General features: G+C 46.6%; 1 protein-coding gene across 1 annotated transcript in view; it reads left to right on the top strand.

The window, feature by feature from the left end:
- Positions 1-17020, top strand: part of ARL13A (ARF like GTPase 13A) — a 126371-nt gene that overhangs the window by 19470 nt on the left and 89881 nt on the right. The window contains exon 2 of the mRNA XM_077292343.1: positions 12945-13013. Coding sequence (XP_077148458.1) covers positions 12945-13013 — 69 coding nt within the window. The remainder of the gene's footprint in view (positions 1-12944; positions 13014-17020) is intronic.

The following is a 17020-nucleotide window of genomic DNA, read 5'->3' as shown; positions in this document are numbered from 1 at the left end:
CATTCCCACCCGCATGTAGAACTAAGATAACTGGACCTACACTGTCCCGGCCAATATCCACCACTTCCTGAAGAACTTGAAGCCATTTTAAAACCCTGATGCCTCTCCAATTAACATCCAAACCCTGAAAACCCAGATTCCTTCCTCCAGGACGACATTCTGCTCTCTGAGCCGCCCAGAAAATGTACGAATGTCCTAGCAGCCACACCGTTGGCCTGATGGACCCTGGAAAAGAAAGGAAAGTAATCATATCAGTAAATCAGGTCTAATATACCTGGCATAGCAAGCGAAACGCCACCGTCCTAATCTTTGCACCTCGACCTCTGGCACCCCAGCCCTTTCCGCCTCGGTAGCGACCCCTATGCGAAAAGAATGGGTCCCATATTCGCCTGGGCGAACATCAGAAGCTAGTAGGCATTTCCGAAAAATCGATTGGTATTGAAATTTTGTCAATGGGGAACCATTAGCATGAGCAAGAAAAAATTCCCCGCTATGTCTGAAATGTAAATAATTCTCAACCAGCTTGACTGGACAAATGGGACCTGGAACTGCATTCAGTAGGATCCAAGACCCCCTGCCTGAAGGGTCTGTTTTGGACCTGCGAATACGGATACGAATTGCATTTTCTACCGCTATCAAGTCCTCAAAAAGTAGAGCCTTATCTGACCTAAATTTTGATTTAGGGACCAATTCTCTAATGCGTAAGGCCCCAAAGTACAAAATGACATACGCAACTGAAAAAAGAGCAGCTTCGAATTGCGACGAGCAAGTAACCGTGGTAAAGGAAATAATTTTGCTCAATAAAAAAATAGAAATGGGACGTCTGCTTTCTTTACTAGGTTGAGATCTCCTCCACCCTTTTAAGGCCTGTCTGATTATGAAGGCCTTCGTGACGTCTTGCCAGTCAAGCAATTGGAAATAAAAGGCTAGGCCTGAAAGGCGTTGCTGGGCCGAGAAACCCGAAATTCCAGAGTTAAACAATCACGTTACAAAATCAACTGTTACCTCCAGTCTGGCCTGGCAACAAACATGAACCGGTCTCCCATTTATCAAACTGCACCACTCAGCCCAAGACTTACCGTAAGACTGCCAAGTAGATGATACCACTGACGAACAGACCAACGTCATCAGCTGTTGGCAACTATGTCCCATAGCAGCGATGGGCAAGGGGAACCTTCCGGTTGGGCACTGGGCAGAAGCAGCCTGAAAACCTGCCAATTAACAATGACGATGACAAAGCATCAGCAACACCATTATCAATTCTTGGGACATGGCGAGCCCTAAACCAAATGTTCTTTTCCAAACATCGAAGAACAAAATGGCATAGTAAACCAAGGACCGGAAGAGAGGAAGAAGACAGGTGGTTTACACAGTGCACCACACTGAGGTTGTCACACCAAAAACATATTTTTTTATTATCAAATTGAGAGTCCCATATTTTGACGGCTACCACGATGGGGAACAGCTCCAACAGCGCCATATTTTTGCACAGCCCGTCTTCTCTCCACGAATCCGGCCACGCAGCTGCACACCACTGATCACCAAATATAACCCCAAAACCAGCTGATCCAGCCTCATCCGAAAACAATCTCAACTCCGGGCTTGAAATCTCAGAAGACATGAAACACGTGTGGCCGTTGAAAGAAATCAAAAATCTTTTCCAAATTTCCAAATCAGCCCATAAATGTTTTGTCAAACGAATTTTGTGGCTGGGAAAAGTAGCCCCTCTTGTAGCCAGTGATAAACGCCTTGAAAAAACTCTGCCCACCGGCATGACCCTACAGGCAAAAACCAACAATCCAAGTAGCGTTAGCATCTGATGCAAGGTGACCTTTTTGACAGCACAAAACCCTTCAATGATGTTCAAAAGCTTCTCCACCTTCTCCCCGGCAATCGATAAACCATGCTGACAGTATCAATTTCAATACCCAAAAAGGACAGAGTTGTCACTGGACCAACCGTCTTTTCATCTGACAACGTGACATCAAACTGAAACGCTATGTCCTTGAAAAATTCTAACAACCGTGAACAAACATCAGAATCTTTCGGACCTACAAACAAAAAATCGTCCAAGTAGTGTGTGACAGATCTTACCCCTGTGCCCGATCTAACCACCCACCCCAAGAAAGAACTGAAGAGCTCAAAGTAATAGCACGATATAGAACAACCCATCGGAAGGCACATGTTGTAATAAAAACCATCCCCCACTCGACAGCCCAAAAGGTGGAAACAGTCCGGATGAACCGGTAAAAGACGGAAAGCGGATACGATATCAGACTTTGCCAGGAATGCGCCAGCACCAGCCTGGCGAACCATAGCAACCACCCTGTCAAAGGAGACATAAGAAACCGATGCGTCCTCCCTTGAAATTCCGTCATTCACAGATTCACACTTAGGGTAGGATAGATGGTTGATAAGATGAAATGGACCGGAGTCCTTTTTCGGAACTAAGCCCAATGGGGAGACTCTTAAAGTTCCAAAATGGAGGGGATGTGAACGGGCCCGCAATTCGCCCCAACCTCACTTCTTTTCCCACAGGACTTCAGGGTTATCACGGGCCAACTTCAAATTGGGCGCAAAAGAGGGAAAACTGTGAAACTTGAATGGAATAAAAAACCCGTACGAAAAACCAAAACGAAGTTGGCCCACCGCAACTTTGTTAGGATATCTGTTTAACCTAGGGCCCATCATGGCTACTCTCACCGGGGTCCTTGGGCTCCCTACTTTCCTTGCCAGAGGGCTTGGCTGGTAATTTTCCCGTGGGTCGGGGGCAGCGGGAAACGGGGTGGGCACCACCGCAGGCAGAGCATTCATGCTTATATTTACACAATTCAAAGAAATGGCAATGTGACTCGTTGAATAACCAGCAGGCTCCTGGTCTCCGCACGACCACTAAGCTATGACCTGCTGTTGCTGAGGATTGGCTAGTGGCCGCTGATAGAAAGGGGAGCTGTTTCTGTGATAACATTAATCTAATCCATAACCTGGTAGCCTTCACCCCCCACCTGATTTCCGGCTGCAGAGCCAGCCGCCTCCGGAATTCCTCATCGTAACGCCACCAGGCGGACCCGCCATGGGCCTTGTATGATGAGTAAATCATGTCCTGACAAATGAATAACTCAGAACATCGTTCTGGATGCTGCTGGCCCATGACGCATCCCAAAACCGAGAAAGCTTGTAACCAATTGTTCATCGTCTTGGCAACCTTTTGTCTGCTCCTGTCAAAAGGTCTGTCATTCACTCTCCTCTCCTTGTCCACCGTATGCTGATCCACCGATATTAAGGACCAGATATCCACTATATATTTGTTAGACCATATTTTTTCTCTTGTCTCAATATCCAAATGAGACCCTAGGGTTAATACCACAATAAAGGGAATCTTTAAATATACCCACTAGCAGTGGATCGATCTTCTTTTCCAGATTACTTGGATTTACATGCTGAACACCTCTTGGTACTGAGTATTGAACAATTAAAGCTCTCAAGGCAGACAAGAAATCCGAATTACTATCGCTCCCTGCAATAGAAAAATTGCACTCACCCATACCTGCCGCAGGAGGAGGGACTCCGACCGAAGGAGGAACTCCAGCACCTGGATCAACAGATGGATGGGTGATGGCCAGGCTGGAAGCCCTGGATGACTCCACAGGTCCCGCCAGACTTGACGCCCTGGCTGCTGTTTCTGGCTCTTGTCTCTCGCCCCAAGAACGATGCCGGTAGTCGGGACTCGCTGATGCGCTCGTACACTCCAATGATGACGTAGAGCGCCATCTTGAGGACCATGACCTACGACCCCTCCTGTGAGATCTGGACCTCCGATGCGCACGCGAGGAACGCCTGATGCGTCAGTGTGAGTAGCGGTGTCTGCGCCGACTATAACGGTGAGGTGACTCTGATGAATATGAACTGGAACCCCAGAGTCTACGCCTATACGGCTCCACGACCCTATTTGGATCCGAGGGCAATGGAGAAGATAAACCTTGTGGCACTGCAGGAGTTACAGCAACCGCAGCATCATCTGTTGTGAATTTGGATTCTGGGCTCCCCCGGTGGCTACTGGTGGAATTGAACTGGTGTCTTCATCTTCTCTGTTCACCTGTTCCCATCAAGATGTGGGAGTCGCTATATAACCTTGCTGCTCTGTTAGTTGCTTGCCGGTCAACAATGTTATCAGAAGCCTCTCTGTGCTTGTTCCTGCTCCTAGACAACTACTAGATAAGTTGGACTCTTGTCCATGTTTGTTTTTGCATTTTTGTTCCAGTTCACAGCTGTAGTTTCGTTACTGTGTCTGGAAAGCTCTTGTGAACAGGAATTGCCACTCTGGTGTTATGAGTTAATGCCAGAGTTTTAAAGTAATTTCTGGATGGTGTTTTGTTAGGGTTTTCAGCTGACCATGAAAGTGTCCTTTCTGTCTTCTGCTATGTAGTAAGTGGACCTCAAATTTGCTAAACCTATTTTCATACTACGTTTGTTATTTCTTCTTAACTCACCGCCAATACATGTGGGGGGCCTCTGTCTCCTTTCGGGGTATTTCTCTAGAGGTGAGCTAGGACTAATATTTTCCTCTGCTAGTTTTATTTAGTCCTCCGGCTGGTGCTGGGCATCTAGAATCAACGTAGGCATGCTACCCGGCCACTGCTAGTTGTGCGTTAGGTTTAGTTCATGGTCAGCTCAGTTCCCATCTTCCAAGAGCTAGTTCCTATATATGCTGACGCTATGTTCTCTTGCCATTGAGATCATGACAGTTTGACCGGCCCGCTAAAGGGTTAAAATCCTTGGCTGAGTAAGGAGAGAAATAAGAAGTCTGCTGAAATTTTTTTTTTTTTTTTCTCTCTCTTTGAATGGCTCTGTGTCCACCTGTTTGCAATGGATCTTCAGAGTGTAACTGCAGGTTTGAATAATCTCGCCACGAAGGTACAAAATTTGCAAGATTTTGTTTGTCATGCACCTGTATCTGAGCCGAGAATTCCTTGGCCGGAATTTTTCTCGGGGAATAGATCCGGGTTTCAGAATTTTCGAAATAATTGCAAATTATTTTTGTCCCTGAAGTCTCGCTCTGCCGGAGACCCTGCACAGCAGGTCAGGATTGTGATTTCCTTGCTCCGGGGCGACCCTCAAGACTGGGCTTTTTCATTGACACCAGGGGATCCTGCGTTGCTCAATGTGGATGCGTTTTTTCTGGCCTTGGGGTTGCTTTATGACGAACCTCATTTGGAGCTTCAGGCAGAAAAAACTTTGATGTCCCTATCTCAGGGGCAAGATGAAGCGGAAATTTACTGCCAAAGATTCCGTAAATGGTCTGTGCTTACTCAGTGGAATGAGTGCGCCCTGGCGGCGACTTTCAGAGAGGGTCTCTCTGATGCCATTAAGGATGTTATGGTGGGGTTCCCTGTGCCTGCGGGTCTGGATGAGTCCATGACAATGGCTATTCAGATCGATAGGCGTTTGCGGGAGCGCAAACCAGTGCACCATCTGGCGGTGTCCACTGAGAAGTCGCCAGAGAGTATGCAGTGTGATAGAATTCTGTCCCGAAGCGAGCGGCAGAATTTTAGACGGAAAAATGGGTTGTGTTTCTATTGTGGTGATTCTACTCATCTTATATCAGCATGCTCTAAGCGCACTAAAAAGCTTGGTAAATCTGTTTCCATTTGCACCCTACCGTCTAAGTTTATTCTATCTGTGACCCTGATTTGCTCTTTGTCATCTATTACCACGGACGCCTATGTCGACTCTGGCGCCGCTTTGAGTCTTATGGATTGGTCTTTTGCCAAACGCTGTGGGTATGATTTAGAGCCTTTGGAGACTCCTATTCCTCTGAAGGGGATTGACTCCACCCCATTGGCTAATAATAAACCACAATACTGGACACAAGTAACTATGCGTATTAATCCGGATCATCAGGAGATTATTCGCTTTCTGGTGCTGTATAATCTACATGATGATTTGGTGCTAGGATTGCCTTGGCTGCAATCTCACAACCCAGTCCTCGACTGGAGAGCTATGTCTGTGTTGAGCTGGGGATGTAAGGGGGCTCATGGGGATGTACCTGTGGTTTCCATTTCATCATCTATTCCCTCTGAAATTCCTGAGTTCCTGTCTGACTATCGTGACGTCTTTGAAGAATCCAAGCTTGGTTCGTTACCTCCGCACCGAGAGTGCGATTGTGCCATAGATTTAATCCCGGGTAGTAAATACCCAAAGGGTCGTTTATTTAATCTGTCTGTGCCTGAACATGCTGCTATGCGAGAATATATAAAGGAGTCCTTGGAAAAGGGACATATTCGTCCATCGTCATCTCCCTTAGGAGCCGGTTTTTTCTTTGTGTCAAAAAAAGACGGCTCTTTGAGACCATGTATTGATTATCGGCTTTTGAATAAAATCACTGTTAAATATCAATACCCATTGCCGTTGCTGACTGATTTGTTTGCTCGCATAAAGGGGGCCAAGTGGTTCTCTAAGATTGACCTTCGTGGGGCGTATAATTTGGTGCGAATCAGGCAGGGGGACGAGTGGAAAACCGCATTTAATACGCCCGAGGGTCACTTTGAGTATTTAGTGATGCCTTTTGGTCTTTCAAATGCTCCGTCAGTTTTCCAGTCCTTTATGCATGATATTTTTCGCGATTATTTGGATAAATTTATGATTGTGTATCTTGATGATATTCTGATTTTTTCGGATGACTGGGACTCTCATGTCCAGCAAGTCAGGAGGGTTTTTCAGGTTTTGCGGTCTAATTCTTTGTGTGTGAAGGGTTCTAAGTGTGTTTTTGGGGTACAGAGGATTTCCTTTTTGGGATATATTTTTTCCCCCTCTTCCATTGAAATGGATCCTGTCAAGGTTCAAGCTATTTGTGATTGGACGCAGCCCTCTTCTCTTAAGAGTCTTCAGAAATTTTTGGGCTTTGCTAACTTTTATCGTCGATTTATTGCTGGTTTTTCGGATATTGCTAAGCCATTGACCGATTTGACTAAGAAGGGTGCTGATGTTGCTGATTGGTCCCCTGATGCTGTGGAGGCCTTTCGGGAGCTTAAGCGCCATTTTTCCTCTGCCCCTGTTTTGCGTCAGCCTGATGTTGCTCTACCTTTTCAGGTTGAGGTCGACGCTTCTGAGATCGGAGCTGGGGCAGTGTTGTCGCAGAAAAGTTCTGACTGCTCCGTGATGAGGCCTTGTGCCTTCTTTTCCCGTAAATTTTCGCCCGCTGAGTGGAATTATGATGTTGGGAATCGGGAGCTTTTGGCCATGAAGTGGGCTTTTGAGGAGTGGCGCCATTGGCTTGAGGGGGCCAGACATCAGGTGGTGGTATTGACTGACCACAAAAATTTGATTTATCTTGAGACCGCCAGGCGCCTGAATCCTAGACAGGCGCGCTGGTCATTATTTTTCTCTCGGTTTGATTTTGTGGTGTCATACCTACCGGGTTCTAAGAATGTTAAGGCGGATGCCCTTTCTAGGAGTTTTGAGCCTGACTCGCCTGGTAACTCTGAGCCCACAGGTATCCTTAAGGATGGAGTGGTATTGTCAGCCGTTTCTCCAGACCTGCGGCGGGCCTTGCAGGAGTTTCAGGCGGATAGACCTGATCGTTGCCCACCTGATAAACTGTTTGTTCCTGATGATTGGACCAGTAGAGTCATCTCTGAGGTTCATTCTTCTGCGTTGGCAGGTCATCCTGGCATTTTTGGTACCAGGGATTTGGTGGCAAGGTCCTTCTGGTGGCCTTCCCTGTCACGAGATGTGCGAGGCTTTGTGCAGTCTTGTGACGTTTGTGCTCGGGCCAAGCCTTGTTGTTCTCGGGCTAGTGGATTATTGTTGCCCTTGCCTATTCCTAAGAGGCCTTGGACGCACATCTCGATGGATTTTATTTCAGATCTGCCTGTTTCTCAGAAGATGTCTGTCATCTGGGTGGTGTGTGACCGTTTTTCTAAGATGGTCCATTTGGTTCCTCTGCCCAAGTTGCCTTCTTCTTCCGAGTTGGTTCCTCTGTTTTTTCAAAATGTTGTTCGTTTGCATGGTATTCCTGAGAATATCGTTTCTGACAGAGGGACCCAATTCGTGTCTAGATTTTGGCGGGCATTCTGTGCTAGGATGGGCATAGATTTGTCTTTTTCGTCCGCTTTCCATCCTCAGACGAATGGCCAGACCGAGCGGATTAATCAGACCCTGGAGACATATCTGAGGTGTTTTGTGTCTGCTGACCAGGATGATTGGGTTGCTTTTTTGCCATTGGCGGAGTTCGCTCTCAATAATCGGGCCAGCTCTGCCACTTTAGTGTCTCCGTTTTTCTGTAATTCGGGGTTTCATCCTCGATTTTCCTCTGGTCAGGTGGAATCTTCGGATTGTCCTGGAGTGGATGCTGTGGTGGAGAGATTGCATCGGATCTGGGGGCAGGTGGTGGACAATTTGAAGTTGTCCCAGGAGAAGACTCAGCTTTTTGCCAACCGCCACCGTCGTGTTGGTCCTCGGCTTTGTGTTGGGGATTTGGTGTGGTTGTCTTCTCGTTTTGTCCCTATGAGGGTCTCTTCTCCTAAGTTTAAGCCTCGGTTCATCGGCCCGTATAAGATATTGGAGATTCTTAACCCTGTTTCCTTCCGTTTGGACCTCCCTGCATCCTTTTCTATTCATAACGTTTTTCATCGGTCATTATTGCGCAGGTATGAGGTACCTGTTGTGCCTTCCGTTGAGCCTCCTGCTCCGGTGTTGGTTGAGGGTGAGTTGGAGTACGTTGTGGAGAAAATCTTAGACTCTCGTGTTTCCACACGGAGACTCCAGTATCTGGTCAAGTGGAAGGGATACGGCCAGGAGGATAATTCTTGGGTGAATGCATCTGATGTTCATGCCTCTGATCTGGTTCGTGCCTTTCATAGGGCCCATCCTGATCGCCCTGGTGGTTCTGGTGAGGGTTCGGTGCCCCCTCCTTGAGGGGGGGGTACTGTTGTGAATTTGGATTCTGGGCTCCCCCGGTGGCTACTGGTGGAATTGAACTGGTGTCTTCATCTTCTCTGTTCACCTGTTCCCATCAAGATGTGGGAGTCGCTATATAACCTTGCTGCTCTGTTAGTTGCTTGCCGGTCAACAATGTTATCAGAAGCCTCTCTGTGCTTGTTCCTGCTCCTAGACAACTACTAGATAAGTTGGACTCTTGTCCATGTTTGTTTTTGCATTTTTGTTCCAGTTCACAGCTGTAGTTTCGTTACTGTGTCTGGAAAGCTCTTGTGAACAGGAATTGCCACTCTGGTGTTATGAGTTAATGCCAGAGTTTTAAAGTAATTTCTGGATGGTGTTTTGTTAGGGTTTTCAGCTGACCATGAAAGTGTCCTTTCTGTCTTCTGCTATGTAGTAAGTGGACCTCAAATTTGCTAAACCTATTTTCATACTACGTTTGTTATTTCTTCTTAACTCACCGCCAATACATGTGGGGGGCCTCTGTCTCCTTTCGGGGTATTTCTCTAGAGGTGAGCTAGGACTAATATTTTCCTCTGCTAGTTTTATTTAGTCCTCCGGCTGGTGCTGGGCATCTAGAATCAACGTAGGCATGCTACCCGGCCACTGCTAGTTGTGCGTTAGGTTTAGTTCATGGTCAGCTCAGTTCCCATCTTCCAAGAGCTAGTTCCTATATATGCTGACGCTATGTTCTCTTGCCATTGAGATCATGACAATCATCTCTGCCAGCATCAGACATGCTGGGGACAGCAGCTGCCGGCATAAGTGATCCTACAGTGTCCTGAAGTACTGTATCCGGCCTAAGGTCGGAGGTGTCCTCCGCAGATGACGCAGTGCTGCCTCTAGACCCCATCTGCTCTAATAAATGCACCTGCCCAGTGTTAATGTGTTACCCTCGTGGCCCTAACGGCGCTGTAGAGCTGGCGCCAAAATCACCGCCAGCTCTGGGGTGCAGGAGGGGGGAGCTGAGCCTGGAAGGGGGCGGGGCTTCACTCCCCTCTCTGCCCGACCACGCCAGCGGTGGCCGGTCATCCAGAGATGCAGAGAGTGCAGACTCTGCAGCAGACCACACCTCCTGGGTCCGTCCGGCGCGACCGAGAGCGGGCGGCGGGGCGCGAGGAGATTACAGCCATGACAGGCTCCAGCATGTCCGGCGGCGCTATGAGTGGAGCTACGGCGAAACCGGAAGTGGGCGGAGCTACCACGGGCGGCCCATAAGTGGGCGGAGCCACCATGTGCGCTCGGTGGTCCCGAGGCCGCTCGAGCGATGAATTAGCAGAGGGTAAGGGATTGTGGATGGGACTGGAGCTAAGCAGGGCAGGGGGGCGGGTGCGCCTTGCAGACCGCCAGCGTCCCAAAACTGCGGTGGCAGGAGATGGTGTGTGAGCACTAAGCCCTGAAATCAGAGCCTGCACCCACTGCTCACCCTCCTGTGACGCCCTGGCTCGCAGCATCTCCAGCAGCGGATCAGCCATCTTGCTCCTCGACCAGACAGTGGGTATGACAAGCACCTCCGGGACCCAAAAGGGAAGAGGAGGAACCAGGCTATAACCCTGACCTATATCAGGTGAAGGAGGGGTTTCGGGGTGGGGAACTAGCCCCGACAGGCTACCATTGGTCAAAACGAACCGGACCATACCAAATAACATAACAAAGGACGGGGGGAAGGAGAGGGGACCACAAGGAAAGCCAGGGGGGAGGGAAAAGGAGGGCACCACAGTCAGTGGCACGTTCCTTAACCAGTGCCATGCCAACCATAATTAAAATGCATTAATGTTAACCCTTGCTCTGCATTCCTGCATCACGGTACCTGCTTACATCTACAGGGGTCCAGTTAGAAAATGATGATGGGTGTTTTTTTGCCACAAATGGCTGGATGTATAATTTTCTCTGGAACACCATGAGGTTTACAAAATCCTCAGAGAATAAGACTTTGAAAAGTTCTATTTCTGTAAGACCAGTGGTGTCAAATTAGATTCCTGATTGTGACACAAAATCAGTAGCCTGTGGTTTATAATGTTTGGGGGGGGGGGGGGGGGCGAAGTCCATACAGGGTCAGTAACAGTGGTTGCTGTCCTGGAGCGTCTGCATGGCATTTCAGTATTACTTGAGGAAGAGGATGGGGAGGATGAAAAATAAAGGAAGGTGGGATCCTCTCCCTCACTATCAGTGTTAGAGGCAAGGAAGGTGTATGCCTCCTTTGCTAAATACAGTGATTGGGATGAGCGAGATATTTTCTCACGTATGTGGTGTTTGTGTGTATGCGTGTGCCAAATTTTATTTATATACCCGGCCGCATGATTGCAGCCAGGAATATTCCCCAAAGCGCTCTGGTATTTCAGGGAAAATATACTTTGAAGAATATACTTTCAGGATGCGGACAGAGATGAGACGAGTCCAAAGCAGTCACCGGCCGGCTCTTTAATTATGGACCCTAGACCTGGGCCATTGCCAAACTGCGAAGGGACCTGTGCCCAAACTAATAGTATCCACGCGCTTTAAAATTGGCGCATCTAATAGATGCGCCTTTTCTGGGCAGATGCGGCTGCTATTTTTAGCCTGAGGGGGCCAATATCCATGGCCCCTTACCAGCCTGAGAATACGAGCCCCCAGCAGTCTGCTTTAGCAAAGCTGGTTGTCAAAAATGGGGGGGACCCCATGCCGTTTTATAAATTATTTTTTTAAATAATGAAAAAATACAGCATGATGACCCCCCTATTCTTGATAACCAAACTTGCTAAAGCTGACAGCTGGGGGTTTCAGTCCATAGCTGTCAGTTTTGACTGGCTCGTTATCAAAAATACAGGTGAACCAACACCGTTTTTTTAATTTATTTATTTATTTACTTATTTATAGCACAGGCGGCAGCTGATGAATACTCACTATTCACTCACTTATCGGTTTAGTTATTAGCAGGAGCAGGGGAGAATGATGAAAGCCATCTTCAGCATCCAGTGCTGGGGAACAGCGCGAACAGTACCACTGCTTCCCAGGCGCCGATACGTGTGGTACTGATGCAGCACTCAGGCTGCACACAGTTGCCATACGTATGCCATAAGTATTACACTCACGGACACTGATATATCCGGTACTGGTTTTTCCGGTACTGGAAATATTAGGACGTGTGAAAGAGCCCTGAGTGTGATCTGGCAAAACATCGGATCACAACAGGACCAATATTAATTTATGAGGCCAAGCACATGTCAGATGTCTTCCTTGGACTAGGCCGGTCTGAGGAAAAAGCTCGCCGCATGCTCGAGTTTCATCCGAAATTCGGGTCACACTCAGCCATGGGCACTCAGGTGACATCTGAAAGCAATTCGATTTCCACGGACTTACAGAATGGAGAAGATGGAGAAATGTTTTACTCCATCTTCTCCTCATGTGAGAAAATCGGATCACACCATGATAACATTCTTATTACACTCTGATTACACCTTGATCACACTATGCTCACATTCTGATCACTCTCTGATCGCACTCTGATCGCACTCTGATCACACTCTGATCGCACTCTCATCGATTTGCATAATTGACCCAATTCTCTTGGATGACAGAATACACTGTCGTCTGCACATGCCCTTATAGGCAGTCATTTGGGGTCCAAACTCTGAATCCTACCTTTACTGGCACTAGGAACTCTTTAGCCTCATTTAGATCATTTTAGTATTTTGCCTTAAAGCTATGTGCACATGACGTCCTTTCAGGTGAATCTTGCCTGAAATCCATCAGAAAAAAAGGAGCATAAAAACAAACCATGTGCACATCTTCAGTCTATTGTTAACGCTTTTAATCTGGTCATCTAAGCCGGTCCCCTTATTTGGAAGCCTGGAGCAAAAGACAACGCATGTGGAGCTGCTGTAAGAACAGCGCCAAAACGGCCAGCGCAGCCGCGTCAGGAAAATGATTACCATTTTTATCCTTTAGCTGAAAACTCAGCGGATGCACACAGCCTAAATGTGGTTTTCAAACACTGTATATCGCTCACATCTTCTCTCGTTTTGCAGACACTGGACAATGTTTCACCTTTTTTCGCACTGCTGGCGATGGGTCCAGGTAAATCAGGAACCAGTTAGGTAAGAAAATGTTGTCCAGTAGAGCTGACCTGTTGTGATTCTGCCATATTCCTACACTATGTTTGTTGATAACCTTCAGCAGGACTGTTTTCAATAATCGGATGTTATGTGATAGATATACTGTATGCAATTATATGCTGATATGACCACCATTGGCATCCATAAAGAGAGTGTAACTTAGCAGAACTTTCTTTTTTGGACAGCTGGATCCAAAGTTTATAGCAATGTAGTTTAGGCTTAAGATCTTACAGATGGTACATGCTCGGAGTTGGCCATTTTCAATCATATAATAGATCCAATTTTCTTCTTCCTCTTCTGTTCCATTGATGTAAACTTTCCTATTCTTGTGATGCTCGTCGCTACCCATGGACAGACCATGAGGCAGAAGAGTCAGACATTCCGGGGTCAATACCAAGAGAGTAAGTAGATAGCCAAGGGAAAAGACTAAGTCAGGTCACAGTCCAGGGTCAATAACAAGAGATAGCGGATCAAAATCCAAAGGACAAGACAAAGGGAAAGTCAGCACACGGTTCCAAAGGGTCAGGCCTCAGAAGGTCATAACTCAGAGCAACAGAATCAAGAAGCACTAACCAAGAAGCCCAAACTATGTCTGGCAGAGATCAGGGGCAGACAGCTCAGCTAAGTAGCTAGGCAATCTCCAGAACACCAATCACCTGGAGAAAGTCCTGCACCTCCCAGGCACAGATTGGACAGCTGAGCTGTCAACCAAGCAACCGACAACTCAGCAAGCCCATCACGGGATTGGACAGCCAAGCTGTCAATCAAGATGCAGACAGTTCAGCAAGCCAGTTTCCATAGAACAGCATAGCAATCACTCACTGAACGGAGGAATCATGACAATTCCCCTGGAGCTGTATTTCAGATAACTTACCGGTTACAACACAGGCGCAGATCTTGGTACTTTTTTATTTTCATACCAAAATTCCTCCCCGATTACATTTTGGCACAACGCTCAGTGCCGAATGTCTCCTTATTTTATGACAGATCATCACTGCTACAAATGTCACCAAAAGATTAAAAATGTATCACCACATTTTCTTCCTATGACAAAATTACACTGTGTGCAGATTTATTAGCAATTTGTATTTTTGATGATTAATTTGTAATTGAAGAACTCCAGCGCTGTCGGTCAATCCAAACCTGAAAGAAAAAGTGAGGTAGAAAGAATATCTCTGTGTGCAGAATTATTGGGCAACTATTAGCGTGCAGAATTATTAGGTAACTAAATGAAAAATGTAATTTCCTATCTTAATTGTTTATTTCCATCTGTTAAAGTGAGAATAATAATAAACAGCTGAAAATGTACAAAATACTGTACATGTCTGATATTTCAGAAGAATCTCAGTGCCCAATACAGCCGCCCTTTGTTTTAATAACAGTCATGAACTCCATCAATGGAGTCTGTCATTTTCTTAATCTGTAAATTATAAGTATATTGCTCTGGCACCTAACACTAGGTCACTTCCCCAGTTGCCTGCTTGAGTAGCAACTTTGACTCATTACGTTAGAGAAATAACTGTCTATTAAAAATATATTAGATTTCAATTGGCCATATAGGGAAGAACACAAAGGACAAAAATATTCCCAAATAGTTATATATGTAAATAAGAAGAAAATCGAATGTGTGGTGGTTATAAAATGTTTGTTTTATTTTATTAAAATAAATTGTTGTTGCTCATGAGAAGCCGTGACAAAGACATACACAGTACCTCCAGGTATGCAATTGGAGAATTATACTACGATCTTTTGAGTATAAACTACACTAAAATGCTGCTGTTAAATAAAGTGCATCAGTGCATATAACCAATACTGCTATTAAGTCTCAAGCTGGTCATTATAAATCCCACTGGGGAGCCGTCTCCTTGTCGAGATAAATATTAGATTATTATTAATTTATATAGCACCATTAATTCCATGGTGCTGTACATTAGAAGGGGTTACATACAAAGTTATAGATATCATTTACAGTAAACAAATTTACGATGACAGATTGGTACAGAGGGGAGAGGACTCTGTCCTTGCGGACTTACATTCTACGAGATAATGGGGAAGAGACAGAAGGTCAGGGGTGCAGCATCTCTGGTGGTGGTGAGGCTGCAGCTCTGGTGGTGGTGAGGCAGCAGCTCTGGTGGTGGTGAGGTAGCAGCTCGGGTGGTGGTGAGGTGGCAGAATGGTTATTGCAGGCTGTAGGCTTTCCTGAAGAGATGGGTTTTCAGGTTCCGTCTGAAGGATCCGAGGGTGGTGGATAATCGGACGTGTTGAGGCATGGAGTTCCAGAGCATGGGGGATACTCAGGAGAAATCTTGGAGGCGGTTGGGTGAGGAACTAATAAGTGTGAAGGAGAGTAGGAGGTCTTGGGAGGATCGAAGATTACGTGAGGAAAGATATTGGGAGATTAGTTCAGAGATATAGGGAGGGGAAAGATTGTGGATGGCTTTATAGGTCAGTGTTAGTAGTTTGAACTGGATTCGTTGGGGAATTGGGAGCCAGTGGAGGGATTTGCAGAGGGGAAAAACAGGGGAGTAGCGAGGAGAGAGGTGGATTAGTCAGGCAGCAGAGTTGAGGACAGACTGGAGTGGTGCATGAGAGTTAGCGGGGAGGCCACAGAGGATGGTGTTGCAGTAATCAAGGCGGGAGATGATAAGGGCATGCACAAGAGTTTTAGTAGATTGAGGGCTGAGGAAGTGACGGATTCTGGAAATATTTTTGAGTTGTAGGTGACAGGAGGTGGCAAGAGTTTGGACGTGCGGTTTGGAGGACAGGGCAGTGTCGAGACTTACTCCGAGGCAGCGGATTTCAGGTGTGGGAGAGAGCGTGATGCCATTTACCATAATAGATAGGTCGGGTAGGGGAGATACGAGAGATGGAGGAAAGATGATGAGTTCAGTTTTGTCTACATTGAGTTTTAGGAAGCGAGAGGTGAAGAAGGAGGATATGGCTGATAGACACTCCAGGATTCTGGACAACAGAGAGGTGACATCTGGGCCAGAGAGGTAGATCTGAGTTTTGTCCGCATACAGGTGGTACTGGAAGCCATGGGACCTTATGAGTTGTCCTAGGCCAAGGGTATAGATGGAAAAGAGTAGGGGCCCCAAGACAGAGCCTTGAGGGACTCCAACAGAGAGAGGGTGGGATGAGGAGGTAGTGTGGGAGTGGGAAACACTAAATGTGCAGTCAGAAAGGTAAGAGGCAATCCAGGACAAGGCAAGGTCTTTGATGCCAAGGGAAGAAAGAATGTGTAGCAGTAGGCAGTGGTCGAATGTGTCGAAGGCAGAGGACAGGTCGAGAAGCAGGAGGATGGAGAACTGTCTGTTAGCTTTGGCTGTAAGTCATTAGTAATTTTTGTCAGGGCAATTTCGGAGGAGTGGTGGGGGTGGAAGCCAGATTGGAGGTTGTCAAGGAGAGAGTTAGAAGAGAGGTGGGAGGAAAGTTGACCATGGACATGCTGTTCAAGGAGTTTGGAAGCAAATGGGAGCAGTGATATGGGGCGATAGCTGGACCTAGCAGTTGGGTCAAGGTTAGGTTTTTGAGGATGGGTGTGATTGTGGCGTCGGCCTCCTCCTGATTTATTGCATTGAATGCTCCTGCCAGAAAAAAATACATTGGGCACCAGTAAAAGAACACAAAAAATGAATAGGTGAACGTCTTCACAATCATATAAAGAAATTTGATGGCCACCCCCTATCCAAACACTATATGTATGAACACAGGGACACTAAATTATGGGGAATCCAAATAGTGAGAGAAGGATGGCGTGAAGGAGATTATATATATAAAAAAAAGTCATGCATACAGAGCCATTGGATATTTGAGCTCAATACTTTAAAAGGTGGAGATGCTTGCATTCCAATAACATGACTCCGACTGCTCACATAATGTACCGAACATCATCAGTGTGGCAGTATGTATAGATTGCTCCTTTTAGTGTGAACCATCCCTGGGCAAGAAAGCCACCCTCTTTTGAAACACGTTGAAATTGGTTAAGC

The sequence above is a fragment of the Ranitomeya variabilis genome, chromosome 2 (assembly GCF_051348905.1).
Source record: "Ranitomeya variabilis isolate aRanVar5 chromosome 2, aRanVar5.hap1, whole genome shotgun sequence".
Taxonomy (NCBI): domain Eukaryota; kingdom Metazoa; phylum Chordata; class Amphibia; order Anura; family Dendrobatidae; genus Ranitomeya; species Ranitomeya variabilis.
Note: the sequence above shows the minus strand (reverse complement) of the source record. Positions and strands in the feature narration are given on the sequence as shown.